Below are 16443 nucleotides of genomic sequence, written 5' to 3' on the forward strand. Positions count from 1 at the left end.
ATACTTTTTCTTACATTTGTGAACAGAATGTGAATCTGTTCAGACAATCAGAATGAACAGATGAACTCAGATCGCCTGAGCTGGGTGAGCTGAAGGGGGATTCAGTGAGTTTCTTTGGGGCGGGGGAGGGGGACAGATTCCTCCCCTGCTGGGAGGAATTTCTTGACTCTCAGTATCTTCTTTTAAACTTTTTTTGAAGTACGAATAATTTAAAAAATATATCTCAGTGGCATCCAGGATTCATCCTCCAGCTCTGTTAGAAGCCGAGCTCAGTGGTTTTGTTTCCTATGTACACGCCTCACCCTCTGTCCATCATTTCAGTGTAGGTGGTCCCCAGGGTTCCAGCCTCATCCTCCTCACCCTAGTTGCCACTGATTCTGAAATCCAGATCTCCAACCCACACCTTCCCTATTTTCTAACCAGTTACTTGTATCCTTTCAAACTCAGTATATCCTAAACTGAAGTCATTGCCTCTATTCACCCTCCCCTTATATCTGCTATTCATTTTTATTTCACAACTAGGTTTATAACATCACAATCTACTGAATCTTCCAAGTTAGAGGCTATGGTATTATTCTTGCCTCCCATATCCATTCATGTCAAATTTGTTTCATGCACAGCTCAGAAAAGAAACAAAATTCCTACCATCCTGGAACACAGTATTTTGTGGGGAGGACAAACAATAAATAATGAAGTAAATGTTAAAAATAATGTTAGAAACTTAATTAAGGAAAGGGAGTATAGGCTGTCAGAGAGTATATAATTCTATATAGGGAGTTAAGGAAAGTCTGTCTTTGGGACTGCCAATTGATTAGAGACTTGAATGAAATGAGGGAGTAAACCATGCATCTATCTTGGGGAAAGAGAGTTCCTGACAGAACAGCAAGTTCAAAGGTCCTGAGGTGGGAGTGTACTTGGTGTGCTGGAAAAATAACCAAAGAGGCTGGTGGAGCTGAAACAGAGGGAGGGGGCAGGCTTGAGTGGTAGGAGATGAAATCAGAGGAGCAGGGTCAGGAGTGAGGCAGGGATTTATTTCAGTGTTAGAACCTTAGTGTAAGAACACTACAAAGGCTCACTGAAAAAAGTTAAGAGTTCAAATGAAGAATGGACAGAGATCTGTTAGATTTTGCAAGTTTTACTTAGAGATCTATGTGAATTCATGTGAATTCTATTTTGGGAGAGAAATGATTCATATTATCTGTTTTTTAGAGGTTGGACTTTTCAGGAATTGAACCTGATATAAAGCCATTTGAGGAAAAGTGCAATAAACGTTTCTTGGTAAATTGCCATGATTTAATGTTCAATATCTTGGGTCAAGTTGGAGACAATGCAAAAGGACCACCCACAAACGTATGTATGACTTTTTCTTCTACCTCCCTTAAACCAGTACATTAAAGAAATTACTGTTTTGTTTTGTTTTTGCTGAGAACTAATTTACTGGGTGAAAATTCCATTGCTACATGTTACAATAAATTTAACATGGAAGAATTTTATTTGTCTTTCTTTTGCCAGGATAGGAATATGTTTTCATCTTAAGAGGATTCATGAAAGTCTTACCTATTCAAAATAGCAGAGTACGTAGGCTCTTGACCTTCAGGAGGGACATATCTCCAGAACCTGGAAAGTCCTCAAATTTGTAAATTTTACTAGAGAATATGACTTCTGTGAAATTGACTCATAGCCATGAATAAGGAACACCAAAATCATGAAGGAACACAGAGGCTGTTCATTCAGCTTGTCTCACTCACTATTCTCATCGAGTGAATTCATTGTGTTCTGCACAGAAAATTCTAATTATTAGCTGTCACAGATCATTTGAGCTGCTTAGGAATACTTGAAACTATGAATGTAAAATCACCCAAAAGACTGCATTTTCTGTTCACCTTTTTTTGTTTTCTTTTTTTTTGGGGGGGGGGGGAAGGGAGTTCTAGTTTATGTTTGAAAAGTATCCAGTGATGATTTATTCTCTTATGAAGTAGCTGAGATACACTAGCAGACTCTCGGTGTGTAAAGGGTTAATCTTTATGCCATCTGGCATGAAATTTCTCTTTGTGACCAGCTTTCAAATGCCATCTGTAGAGAGGAATCATGTCTTCCAAAATGCTGATGGGGCAAAGCTTTTGTCAAGTAATTTGATTTTGACTGATATTAGCTCTTATTAAATGTATAATCCAGTAAGCTGTAATATAGAAAAAGGGAAGATTTATTTCTACTGTGTAATATTGGCATTATTTTTAGGTAATTTCAATGAGCCTATGGAGAATTAAAATTTATTCATAGAATAATTGATGTTCTTTAAGTGTGACTTCCGATTTCTACTCATTTAAAAAAATTTGTAACTTATGAAATTACACAGGACAAAAGTTACAATTTGAGAGTCTGTTATTTAGAAAGCTGTTTCTCATATGCAAATGAGCCATAATACACTTTTAGCTGAATATTGAACTCAGAAAGGAACTGTAATCACAGAAACTTGAAGAATAAAAAAAAAATTTCTGTAATTTGTGTCCCTCCCCCATCCCACCTAAAATAAAAGTCATTGTTAAAAAATGTAATGGTTTTCATTCCCAGGTTGAACCCTTTTTTATTAATCTTGCCTTGTTTGATGTGAAGAACAACTGTAAGATTTCAGCTGACTTCCATGTAGACTTGAATCCCCCATCTGTCCGTGAAATGCTGTGGGGCCCTTCAAGCCAACCAGCTACTGATGGTACCCCAAGAGGCTCTTCACCTGAGTCTTTCATTCATGGAATTGCTGAATCTCAGTTACGCTTTATAAAGCAGGTAAGGAATCTTTTAGTCTTGGTAGCACGTTCAGAATAAGAAACAGAAAGACCCTTGGTTTCTTGTATAGTTTCAGGCCAATATTTTAATGTTTTCATGGGCATTCCGTCTTTTGTAGGGTCTGTGTATAGCTGTTTTTCTGGTGACTGAAGTTGGAGGGAATAAAAGGGAAAACAGCAAATATGCTAATAATACCCTAGTGAAGTGGGACGTGATGGGAATCTCAAAGGAAGTATTTTGTGAGATGGAATGCAGATGACACAGACACACCCCTGGACTCATGCACATACTTTTGAGCAAGGCAATAAGTACCTGAAAGGCTATTTTCTTTGAAGAAAAAGTTGACCCTAAAATAACCTTCCCTTTCCCATTCCCATTTCGAGTAGGTAGCTTTAATGGAGCATAAACAGTCCTTACACAAGGAGTTCTTATGTCGTCACAGCCGTCCTATCTGATACAAAGAATCCCCTTTAGAAGGAGCCAAACAGTTCCCTTGCATTTTGACCTCGGATCAGACCAGAGGCCTTAAGAGGTTAGGCAGAGCAGAACTGATAGTCTGCCTTCTAGACTTCTGCAACTGAAAGGAAATTAGAGTATTGCAGAGAACTAAAGCAGGAAGAAGCAGAACAAAGCAGCTCACTTTGTAAGGAGATTTATTTTACCTCAAATAAAAATGTTATTCCTTCCATGTCCTGGCTATTGTAAATAGTGCTGCAATGAACTTTGGGTGCATGTGTCTTTTGAAAAGAAAGTGAGAGTCACTCAGTTGTGTCCAACTCTTTACGACCCCATGGACTATACAGTCCATGGAATTCTCCAGGCCAAAATACTGGAGTGGGTAGCCTTTCCCTTCTCCAGGGGATCTTCCCATCCCAGAGATCCGAACCCAGGTCTCCCACATTGCAGGCAGATTCTTTAGCAGTTGAGCCACCAGGGAAGCACGTGTCTTTTAGAATTGTGGTTTTCTCAGGATACATGCCCTATTAGTGGGATTGCTGGGTCATATGGTAGTTGTATCCCTAGTTTTTAAAGGAATGTCCATATTGTTCTCTGTAGTGGCTATATCAATTTACATTCCCACCAACCATGTATATAATGCAATATTACTCAGCCATAAAAAGGAACGAATTTGAGTCAGTTGTAGTGAGGTGGGTGAACCTGGAGCTTGTTCTATAGAATGAAGTAAGTCAGAAAGAGAAAAACAAATATCATATATTAACACACACACATATATATGGAATCTAGAAAAATAGTACTGATGAACCCACTTGCAGGGAAGGAGTAGAGATGCAGACGTAGAGAACTGACTTGTGGACGCAGCAGGGGAAGGAGAGGGCGGGACGAATTGAGAAAGTGGCACTGACACATATACACCATCATGTGGAAGATAGCTGGCTAGTGGGAAGCTGCTGTGTATATAACACAGGGAGCCCAGCCTGGCGCTTTGCGATGACCTAGAGAAGTGGCATGGGAGGGGGGAGGGAGGCTCTAGAGGAAGGAGACATACATATAATTATGGCTGATTTGCATTGTATAGCAGAAACCAAGACAACATTGTAAAACAGTTATTCCCCGCTTTAAAAAAAAAAAGTTACTTTTTTTCCTGATTAAAAAGATAAATAGATTATTATGTAGAAAATTCAAAGAATACAAAAAGTACTAAAGAAGAAAATTAAAAATCAGCACCCATAAATGATAACTATTAACATTTTGGCCAACATTTTTCTAAATATCTCTGTTGTGTATATATAAACACATACATTATGTGTGCTCTTACGAACTGTATTATAGTCCTGCTGTTTTATACCTACTGTATTCATTGAACATCATGTTTATCATCCTATATCACTCTCTGGATCAGTTACATTCTTATTAAAGAATGATATGGTGATTTAGCTTATTAGGATATTTCTAATTTTGACATATCATAAATAATGCTGCATTATTGCATCCTTGTAGCTCATGTGTATTATCTCCCTAGAATAAATTTTAAGCATTGGGCATTTCGGTGTCAAAGATTATGCTCATTGATACATGTGTTGTCACTCCCCTCTGTGGGCTGTGGATCTGTGGTCGTTTTTCCCCATGTTATCCCTCATTCTCTTGGGTTGTTACTCGACTGTGGTTGTCACATATATGAACATTCCACTCTGATGGCCTGTGCTTCTAAAAGAGAGATTGAGCAAAACAGTATTATAAGTATTCGAGAACCTGCTATTGCATTATATGTTGAAAATTTTCCACACAATTCCAAATAAGTCCTTGTAAGCCGATGATATATTTGCTGCCTTACTTCAATGTGTTCAGATGTCATGCCATTTATAACCCAGTTTGGAAGAAAATCAACATTTTTTTAATATCTCTTGTGTGCTAGAATCTTCCACTGATGTCTCATGTAAACATGATTGTCTTGTAAAATATAATTATGACTGGTTTGCAAATCAGGGAGGCTAAGTAAGCTGCCTACCATGGCAAAGCCAGTAGTGGTGAAGGTGGGATTTGAACCTAGGTCTGTTTGAAAGACCTCAGGCAGCAAAATTAGGCAGAATGTAATTAAATGCTGATATGTATAACACGTTGATCACTGAGGAAGGCTTTCTTATCTCTCCTTGCTATTCTTTGGAACTCTGCATTCAAATGGGTATATCTTTCCTTTTTTCCTTTGCTTTTCACTTCTCTTCTTTGCACAGCTATTTGTAAGGCCTCCTCAGACAACCGTTTTGCCTTTTTGCATTTGTTCATAGTGATGATCTTGATCACTGCCTCCTGTACAATGTCAGGAATCTCTGTCCATAGTTCTTCAGTTACTCCATCTATCAGATCTAATCCCTTGAATCTATTTGTCACTTCCACTGTATAATCATAAGGGATTTGATTTAGGTCATACCTGAATGGTCTAGTGGTTTTCCCTACTTTCTTCAATTTAAGTCTGAATTTGGCAATAAGCAGTTCATGATCTGAGCCACAGTCCGCTCCCAGTCTTGTTTTTGCTGACTGCATAGAGCTTCTCCATCTTTGGCTGCAAAGAATATAATCAATCTGATTTCGGTGTTGACCATCTGGTGATGTCCATATGCAGAGTCTTCTCTTGTGTTGTTGGAAGAGGGTATTTGCTATGACCAATGTGTTTTCTTGGCAAAACTCTATTAGCCTTTGCCCTGCTTTATTCTGTACTCCTAGGCCAAATTTGCCTGTTACTCCAGGTGTTTCTTGACTTCCTACTTTTGCATTCCAGTCACCTATAATGAAAAGGACATCATTTTTGGGTGTTAGTTCTAGAAGGTCTTGTAGGTCTTCATAGAACCGTTCAACTTCAACTTCTTCAGCATTATTGGTTGGGGCATAGACTTGGATTACTGTGATATTGAATGGTTTGCCTTGGAAACGAATAGAGATCATTCTGTTGTTTTTGAGATTGCATCCAAGTACTGCATTTCAGACTCTTTTGTGATTATTATGGCTACTCCATTTCTTGTAAGGGATTCATGCCCACAGTAGTAGATATAATGATCATCTGAGTTAAATTCACCCATTCCAGTCCATTTTAGTTTGCTGATTCCTAGAATGTCGACATTCACTCTTGCCATCTCCTGTTTGACCACTTCCAATTTGCCTTGGTTCATGGACCTAATATTCCAGGTTCCTATGCAATATTGCTCTTTATAGCATCAGACTTTACTTCCATGAACAGTCATATCCACAACTGGGTGTTGTGTGTGCTTTGGCTCTGTCTCTTCATTCTTTCTGGAGTTATTTCTCCACTGATGTCCAGTAGCATATTGGGCACCTACCGACCTGGGGAGTTCATCTTTCAGTGTCCTATCTTTTTGCATTTTCATACTGTTCTTGGGGTTCTTAAGGCAAGAATAACTGAAGTAGTTTGCCATTTCTTTCGCCAGTGGACCACCTTTTGTCAAAACTCTTCACCATGACCCGTCCATCTTGGGTGGCCCTACATGGCATGGCTCATAGTTTCATTGAATTAAACAAGGATGTGGTCCATGTGATCAGATTGATTAGTTTTCTGTGATTGTGGTTTTCAGTCTGTCTGCTCTCTGATGGAGAAGGATAAGAGGCTCATGGAAGCTTCCTGATGGGAGAGACTGACTGAGAGGGAAATTGGGTCTTGTTCTGATGGGCAGGGTGTCCTTAGTAAATCTTTAATCCAATTTTCTGTTGGTGGATGGGGCTGTGTTCCCTCCCTATTATTTACCTAGGGCCAAACTATGGTGCAGGTAATGAAGATAATGGTGACCTCCTTCAAAAGATCCAATGCATGCTCTGCTGCACTCAGTACCTCCAACCCTGCAGTAGGCCATCACTGACCCATGCCTCTGCCAGAGTCTCCTGGACTCTCAAGGCAAATCTGTATCAGATAAATAAAGAACAGATGAATAAAGGACAGAAATGGTATGAACCTAACAGAAGCAGAAGATATTAAGAAGAGGTGGCAAGAATACACAAAAGAACTACACAAAAACGATCTTCAGGACCCAGATAATCATGATGGTGTGATCACTCACCTAGAGCCAGACATACCTGGAATGTGAGGTCAAGTGGGCCTTAGGAAGCATCACTAAGAACAAAGCTAGTGGAGGTGATGGAATTCCAGTTGAGCTATTTCAAATCCTAAAAGATGATGCTGTGAAAGCTCTTCACTCCATCTGCCAGCAAATTTGGAAAACTCAGCAGTGGCCACAGGACTGGAAAAGGTCAGTTCTCATTCCAATCCCAAAGAAAGGTAATGCCAAAGAATGCTCAAACTACCACACAATTGCATTCATCTCACATGCTAGGAAAGTAATGCTCAAAATTCTCCAAGCTGGGCTTCAACAGTACGTGAACTGTGAACTTCCAGATGTTCAAGCTGGTTTTAGAAAAGGGAGAGGAACCAGAGATCAAATTGCCAACGTCTATTGGATCATTGAAAAAGCAAGAGAGTTCCAGAAAAACATCTATTTCTTCTTTATTGACTATGCCAAAGCCTTTGACTGTGTGGATCACAATAAACTGGGAAATTCTGAAAGAGATGGGAATCCCAGACCACCTGACCTGCCTCTTGAGAAATCTGTATGCAAATTAGGAAGCAACAGTTAGAACTGGATATGGAACAACAGACTGGTTCCAAATAGGGAAAGGAGTATGTCAAGGCTGTATATTGTCACCTTGCTTATTTAACTTATATGCAGAGTACATCATGAGAAATGCTGGACTTGATGAAGCACAGTCTGGAATCAAGATTGCTGGGAGAAATATCAATAACCCGAGATATGCAGATGACACCACCCTTATGGCAGAAAGTGAAGAACTACTAAAGAGTCTCTTGATGAAAATGAAAGAGGAGAGTGAAAATGTTGGCTTAAAACTCAACATTCAGAAAACTAAGATCATGGCATCTGGTCTCATCACTTCATGGGAAATAGATGGGGAAACAGTGGAAACAGTGTCAGACTTTATTTTTGGGTGCTCCAAAATCACTCCAGATAGTGACTGCAGCCATATTATTAAAAGACGCTTGCTCCTTAGAAGAAAAGGTATGACCAACGTAGACAGCATATTAAAAAGCAGAGACATCATTTTGCAACAAATCCGTCTAGTCAAAGCTATGGTTTTTCCAGTAGTCATATATGAATGTGAGAGTTGGGCTATAAAGAAGACCAAGGGCCAAAGAATTGATGCTTTTGAACTGTGGTGTTGGAGGAGATGTTCGAGAGTCCCTTGGACTGCAAGGAGATCCAACCAGTCCATTCTAAAGGAAATCAGTCCTGAGTATTCATTGGAAGGACTGATGCTGAAACTGAAACTCCAGTACTTTGGCCACCTGATGTGAAGAACTGATTCATTTGAAAAGAGCCTGATGCTCGGAAAGATTGAGGGCGGGAGGAGAAGGGGATGACAGAGGATGAGATGGATGGTAGCACTGACTCAACGGACATGAGTTTGAGTAAACTCCCAGAGTTGGTGATGGACAGGGAGGCCTGGCGTGCTGCAGTCCCTGAGGTTGCAAAGGGCTAGACATGACTGAGCGACTGAACTGAACTGAACTGATGTGTAACACAATGGGAGTGGAGGGGTTTGGAATGTGAGGAGGCTTCAGGGGTTGAAAGTTGACTTAGAAGATGGCGCAGAAGTTGTGGGACGTCAGGGAGGTTTCAAAGGAGTAGATGAAAGCTGCAGAGGTGAGAATGAATGGAAGTGGCCTCAAATGGCTTGATCATTTTGCACTCTTTCCCCAGATCCAGTAAAGATATCAGGAAGTGGTCATTTACTTCAAATAGTTGAACATTCCCTTTTGAAGAAGTCTTTTTCTTCAACTTCTTCCGTTTAGGACTAGGATGCAGTAGTGTATAGGGAGAGACAATATTAGCAGATCTGAACACTGATCTGAGCTCATTGATTTTTTTTCCAGCAATATTTTTTTCAGTCTTCCTCTAGGTACTTTATCCATATGAAGTCATTAATTTTTTCTTAATATTTATTTATTTAGCTGTGCCAGGTCTTAGCATGTGGAATGTGGGATCTTTTGTTGTAGCAGTTGAACCTGGGCCCCCTTCATTGGGACTGCAGGGTCTTAGCCACTGGACCACCAGAGAAGTCCTTGTGTGAAGTCATTTAATTCTTACCACACCCTAGTAAAGTAGATAGGTCCTATTCCTATCCCCATTTTACAGATGAGGAAACTGAGGCACGGAGCAACCAGGTGACTCATTCAAGGTCCCAGAGCTACAATGGTGAGGAACAGGACCTGAATCTGGCTTAACAGGCCCCAGAGTGCAGCTTCCCCCTTCCTGCCCCTCCCCTCCTGCCGTTCTGCTTCCCTCTCACCCTAGAGAGGGACATGGCACTTCCCTGGCACTTGTGGAAAGTGTGAAGACCCCACCCCTACAGCAAGGCTGTTCAAGCGGCAGCAGGATCTATAGGAAGAGGCCACCTACTCCCAGGGCTCGGTGGATGGTGGTGCTTGGAGCTATTCTAGGTTCTCCCCATCTGCTCCTTGGAGAGTCTTTCTCTGTCGCGGCTTCCTGAGGAGCAACAGTTGACCACAGGAATAGGAAGGAGCTGAGGCCATCGAGTAGTTTTGCCTTCCTGACACCAACCAGCTACTGTGACCAGTCACTTCACTCTCAGCTGTCTAACAGTTCCTTCCCAAGTGCCCACATAGAGCTCGGTGTCCTGGGTCCCTCAAGATGACCTAGGGTGGGGTTGTGGGGGAGGTGCTGACCCTTGGGAGTCTGTTTGTGTGCTCCCCACTGGGGGTCAGCAGGTGTGGAGCTAGTGAAAAAGGGCACTGCTACCACATGCCCTGCCACACCCTGGGGGAGTGGGGACACCTGGCCCGTTCCTTAGAGGGAGGGGGCAGTGATGTGGGTGACAGTCACCCTGAAGAGAGGCAGGGATAGCCGTGTCTCCTTGGTGGGAAAGGAGGGCCTTGTCCTGAAAAGCCAGACTCCCAGGCCACCTGGGATTCCAGGGTATTCTCTAGCTACCCCACTGTGTTCTGGGGAGTGGAGAAGAGGTGGAAGCTAAGGGGCAAAAGGCAGAACTGCCTCAGAGAGTGTCCCCCTACCTCAAAATCCTGGTTAGTTGAACAGTGAGCATCTCTGTGCCTCAGCATTCTCATGTGTCTAAGGTGCCCCATCCCAGAAAGCACTCGGCCCTGTGCCAACCTGCCGAATTTGCTCAGTACGGTGGGGCTGCTAGTGAGAGCAGCAGTCACGGGGATCACACAGTCAAAGCAGCTTCCTCTGATCAAATTGTCACATCCTTTGACACGATCATGTTCGTTTCTGGCATCAGTGTGGGGAAATGGCTAGAGTACTGGGCACAGAAGGTGCTCAGTGAATGTTAGTTGCGGCAGTCAGCAGCGTTGCTCTTCTCATCCAGCTTTATCAGGTGAGACAGTGGGAGCCTGTGTTGATAGGCTGAGTGGCTCTGTAGCCTGGGCTGTATTGTCTGGAAGCCCTGACTGCAGTCGTCACCCACTTACTGCATGAACCTAACTACGCCTCAGTTTCTTAATCTGTAAGAAGTGTGTGTCGTAGTGCCTTTGAGGGTTTTTATGAAGACGAGAAAAAAAAGTGAAAAATGTTAGTGGCTCAGTCGTGTCAAATTCTTTGTGACCCCATGGACTGTAGCTTGCCAGGCTCCTCTGTCCATGGAATTTCCCCAGGCAAGAATACTGGACTGACTTGCCATTCCCTTCTCCAGGGGATCTTCCCAAAGACTAAGGGGAGGGTGCACAAAAGCTATCTAGCACAGTTATGTGACAATCGAAAGCCTGAGATGGTGCTCAAAAGCACTGCTCAGCATACTTTCTGTGGGTTGCTGCAGCAGTCTGCCAGCTGCATCTCATAACGCAGGCAGCATGCTGCTGGCAGAACCAAAAATCGGATTCTGCGACCTTGAGATGTGGGTTACTCTGGTAACCAGTTACCTAATGTGCGTTACTTCATTGAATCCACTCAAGAAGATTACAAAATAGCCATTCCTCTTGTCATAGCCCATTTCATAGGTGGGAAATCTGAGCTATAGGGAGGATGTGACTTTATCTAAACCCATAAATAGTGGGGCCAGAATTTGAACCCAGGAAATTTAACTCCTCGAACAACTTTTAACCACTTTCTTCCATCGTTGCTGCTTGGGAATCCGAAGGTGAATCAGCCATAATCCAGGACCCTTAGACGCCATTTGAATTTGGGGGGGATTACTTAGTGTCCTCTACTCAGTGTTCTCTTCTTTCCTGTCTACCTCAGAGAGTTCTATCTGCAACAGATGAGCTCATGAGTCTGAAATGCTTTGAAAACTGGAACACACTATCTTAACACAGTTGTTAATATACCAAGCAGACAAAATAAAACTTGGTAGAGTCCCAACGATGGATTTTTCCATTCAAATTCACTTGTGTGATGCTCATTTAAGCAACAGACATCACCACCTAACGGGCTATTTGGAATATATTATATTTGGAAAGAGCTGAGCTGGACATGAGATGGTATAGTTGTTCCACATGGAGCTTGGTAGCATCTACATTAGTCCCTGAAACAAACTGTTTTGGGACAAAAGGAGTTTTTGGATCGTCTGTCCTCTACCTTTACATTGAGAGCACCAGAGCTCTTCTGCTGCAGCAAAGGAGTGTTTTCTATAGGATGATTTAGTTTTTATTCTATGCAGAATAGTAAAGTGTTTTCATCCTTCTTGGCTACCTTTAGTAGTAGTTAAGGGTGAGTGAATTGCAGTGGAGTTACAGGCAGCTACCTTTAAAAATGCATGTCCTGTCCCACTTCAGCAATGTATGCTATTTTAGCACATGCTACTTTAAGCCAAACAATACACATTGTATTGATTAGGCCTAAGGATACACCTTGCATACCCCACCAAACACAAGAGGCTAAGTAGTCAGGGTGACACCTACACTTTGGGGACTAATAGATGTGAGACTGGTGACAAAATTGAAAATCTATATTGAAAGGAACATCAATCAGGACCTTTGAAAACTGTATGAATGGAAATGCTATCTCTTACCAGGGCCCTGGACATGATCCTATGTTGAATATCAATATTCTGTGCCAAACACACCGCTAGGAATCACTAACCAAGCAACTGTATGCATGAGATTACATTAAAGAAAAATCTAACAGAAGGAATTTTTTTCCAGGGAATTTTCTCAGTGACGAATCCACATCCTGAAATTTTCCTGGTTGCAAGAATTGAAAAGGTTCTCCAAGGAAACATCACACACTGTGCAGAACCCTACATCAAAAATTCCGACCCGGCAAAGGTATTTATAAAGATCATTTGTGAGCATTTCAGCCAAATGCAAAATTTGCCTTTTATTGATACTTTAAATGATAATGTCAATGATGCCTCTAAAAAGAAAGACAATAACAACAACAACAAAAACCCAACATTCTTTCAGCATGCAATATATTCTGAAAATATCGTGTGCTCTGTAAGTATGCACGTTTAAGCTTGAAAATGACTTTTTTTTCCCCTTTTTACATGGCAATCTGCTTTTTGCTTGTTTATCAAAATCAGAGCTAAAGGCTTTTAGGCAACATATGTTCATTGACACTATATCCTTGGAAATAGCTACTCTTTCTTTATTCCCAGCCCTGCATATTAGCCAAAGATGTCAGAGCAACAAGGGTAAATGCCAGACGGTACTCAAATTTAATCCTGTCTCTGATGACATGAGAAAAGAAAGACAAGATAGTGAGCCATTCATGAAGCTTCAGGGTATTCAATTTGAAGGAGTTTATTCTGAGATTTTTGCACTTCCTACTTTTTAAACATCACACCTATCTGTCTTTCTATAATGTTGGTGTGTGAAGTGGCAGGGATTGTAGGAAGATTGCCTAGAGGAGTGCATGGCAACCCACTCCAGTATTCTTGCCTGGAGAATCCCCATGGACAGAGGAGCCTGGTGGGCTACAGTCCACGGGGTCACGAAGAATCAGACACAATCTTTAAATGGCAACCTTAAAAGTTGGCGACCCAGATAATTCTCCAAATTTCTGTATCATGAATTCTGAACTTTTGGAAATTATTGATCTAATCCTCTCTCATTTTATAAATGAGAAAAGTCAGGCCCAAAGACGGAAAGCATTCATGGCATAGTTCATTAGCGGCAATCCAGCTTCTGAGTACTTATGAGTCAGTCTGTTGTATGTAGCCTTTAGTTGTGGATGAAAATAGTGTTATTAAGTGGGAGATGCTGAGGACACGAATGACTAATTTGTGGGGGGAAAAGTCTCAACAATATAGATAAAAGCCTTCATCATTCTGTATCCCTAGGGATAGCATAGAGGCAGCGTTTCACAGCCTGTTTAGACTCTATAGGCAGTTTATCTCGTTTGTCATCTCCCAGTGCCTGTGCGAACAGCAGCTCCTGCCCACGCTAAACTAATTGCATTGAGTCTTGGTCATTTGGCTTTTATCTTGGGAGTAAAAAGGTCAGCAGTACCCAGAACCAACTTCACCCAAGAATGATAAGTATATGCCTGCTCATGTGTGAAAGGAAATAGACATTAAAACTGCTGAATTTTTTTCCCAGTAGCAGTCTGCAGTACAAAACATGCCATACATCTATTTTGTTTGTCTTCTGATATCTTGACGAGGGCTCTGTTGATGAGAAAATCCATAACCTTAGGAAATACTTTTATCTTGAAAAGTGGGTGGCTGATGTGTGTTGTGTTTTATTTATAACTATTTCTGTATCTTGTTTTCCTAGTTTTTGATGTTTTATATCAGTAAGTTAGGGAAATTATTTGTTCTGGGTGAGTCTCTGATAGTTTGGACGAATCTGAGCCTATCTTTTTATTTCTAACCTTAGACGGCCCAGAAGGTGCACAGGACAGCTAAGCAAGTGTGTAGCCGCCTTGGACAGTACAGAATGCCCTTTGCTTGGGCTGCCAGGTTTGTACAAATGTATTTCTGACCCATCTATTCATGCTCCTGTGTGAAGTTGAGGGCTGCTGTCCTTGCCAGCAGCATTCAGAAGTCTGTTTCTGACAAACCAGTTATATATTGGGACACTTCGGATGTGTCTCAGTCCATTCAGGCTGCCATAACAAGTTAGACTGGTGGTTTAAACAACAGACGTTCATTTCTGACAATCTCTGAGGTTAGAAACTTGAGATCAGAGTGCATGGTTGGGTTCTGGTGCGGACTCTTTTCCAGGTTTTAGACAACCAGTTTCTCCTTGTAGTCTCACATAGTGAAATGAGAGCAGGCTATCTCTCTGGCCTCTTATAAGGACACTAATTCTATTCATAAGGGCTACATCCTCATGACTGAATCACCTCTCAAAGGCCATACAAATACCATCACCTTAGGGATTAGATCTCAACATATGAATTTGGGGGTGTAGGGGCAGCGGAGTGACACAAACATTCAGTCTATAGCAGGATATAAATATTCTTTCTTTTAGAATTTGCTGTGCCTCAAAGACCCTTTCATTTTTTCAAATGTCTTGCTTCAGGGAAATTTTCTTTGGCTTGGGTTACTGATCTGACTGACACCACTTAATTTTATTGCATTTTAAAACAGAGCTTATTTGCTAAAGTGATGGAATTTTTTTCCAGAAAACCAGAAATTGCAGTGAATTATGTACAGTGTGCCCACTATTTTAGAGTTGGCTGGGTTTATGCTTTGAAAAGCCATCATAAAGTAATTCTGAAAAACATACTAAAAACTAGAAGGCAAAAAATGTAGTTGCTCAGTGCAAGTGTGTAATTACTTAGTAGATTTTCTTGCTTTCTGATGACAAATTTGGCAACTTCTTCAGGGGTAGTATTTTGGGAAGTGTGTTAATTGTACCACATATCTGATGGTGGTGTACATGATTTTTCTCTAAATCTTGCCAGTCTACCTACAGTGATGACTGAAACTGTATTCCTTGCTTATACGCCCTTTGAAGTACAAGTTCCCTGACTTGTTTATGGTACAGCCTGTACAAATCACTGGAACTTCTGGGTAAAGGGCACTATGTTCTGAGTAATTCAGTGAGTTATGTTCAGTGGGTGCTGGGGAGTACCATAAGAGTGGGAGATTTAAGGTCAGTAACTCTTCTATCACTATAATCATTTCACTTGGGAAAGGGTCTCAAAATGTGTTACATGTTGGTAGATGAAAAGGCACCTTGTCCTTATTTTGCCAACTAGTAAGAAGTGCTAGCCAAGGATAGGTCAATGGCAAAGAGTAGTGGAAGGTGGTATACTTAGCTGTTCCAGAAGGTGAAACATACTTAGTGGTGCTCCAGTGGCTGCTGCTGTTACTTATTGGTCAGAAAGTTCGTTCAGGTTTTAAAAACTAGAATGAACTTTTTGGCCAGTCCAATATTTATGGTAATTAAGTGCTAACTGTACAGGTGGGCTTCCCAGGTGGCGCTAGTGGTAAAGAACCTACATGCCAATGCAGGAGTCATAAGAGACACAGGTTCGATCCCTGGGTCGGGAAGATCCCCTGGAGGAGGAAATGGCAACCCATTCCAATTTTCTTGCTTGGAGAATCTCACGGACAGAGGAGCCTGGTGGGCTTCAGTCCATAGGGTTTCAAAGGGTCAGACACAACTGAAGAGACTTAACACACATGCACGTCTACGTGCTTAATGCATATTTCTTTTAGAGGTAGGTACTCTTCTCCCCCATCTTGGAGATGAGGAATTTGAGTCACAGAAATGAAAAAATAAATCCTTGCCTAAGTTCACATGGCGTGTGTGTAAGCAGGTCTTAGAACTAACAGGACCTGAATTCAGAGCCCACTATAGACAGCCATGGCACAAGCTCTCCACCCCTTTTTAGGCCACATCAGTAACTGCTTGATGCTAATGTGCTTGTAGAAAAATAAATTATAAAATCTTCAAAGTTAGAAGCTTTAATCCCCAGTTCTGATGTGGAATTATGCTGTTTTTTTTTCTTCTTAAATTATTTGGGTTGTTAGCAGCAACAGGAACTGACTCTAAAGGCTTGGCTGGGATATTTAAAAGCTGTGTGATAAACCCCTGTTTACTGAAAATAAAGGAGGTATGCTTAGAAGTAGGAATGGTAGTTAGTGCCTTTACCCGCAGTTTTCAGAGGCTCTGCCAGGGGAGATTGTGCTTTGGGCCATAGTTGCTTCCAGTCTGTTGGGTGCTTGTATATTACTTCCTGTTCTGGCAGT

At 41.5% G+C, this 16443-nt stretch overlaps 1 protein-coding gene across 5 annotated transcripts in view; it reads left to right on the forward strand.

The window, feature by feature from the left end:
* DOCK11 (dedicator of cytokinesis 11) overlaps nucleotides 1-16443 on the forward strand; it is a 215723-nt gene that overhangs the window by 81975 nt on the left and 117305 nt on the right. For all 5 annotated transcript variants that reach the window (XM_061408367.1, XM_061408366.1, XM_061408368.1 and 2 more), the window contains exons 11-14: nucleotides 1210-1350; nucleotides 2572-2784; nucleotides 12440-12562; nucleotides 14117-14199. In XM_061408367.1, coding sequence (XP_061264351.1) covers nucleotides 1210-1350; nucleotides 2572-2784; nucleotides 12440-12562; nucleotides 14117-14199 — 560 coding nt within the window. The remainder of the gene's footprint in view (nucleotides 1-1209; nucleotides 1351-2571; nucleotides 2785-12439; nucleotides 12563-14116; nucleotides 14200-16443) is intronic.

This window comes from Bos javanicus, chromosome X (genome assembly GCF_032452875.1).
Source record: "Bos javanicus breed banteng chromosome X, ARS-OSU_banteng_1.0, whole genome shotgun sequence".
Classification (NCBI taxonomy): domain Eukaryota; kingdom Metazoa; phylum Chordata; class Mammalia; order Artiodactyla; family Bovidae; genus Bos; species Bos javanicus.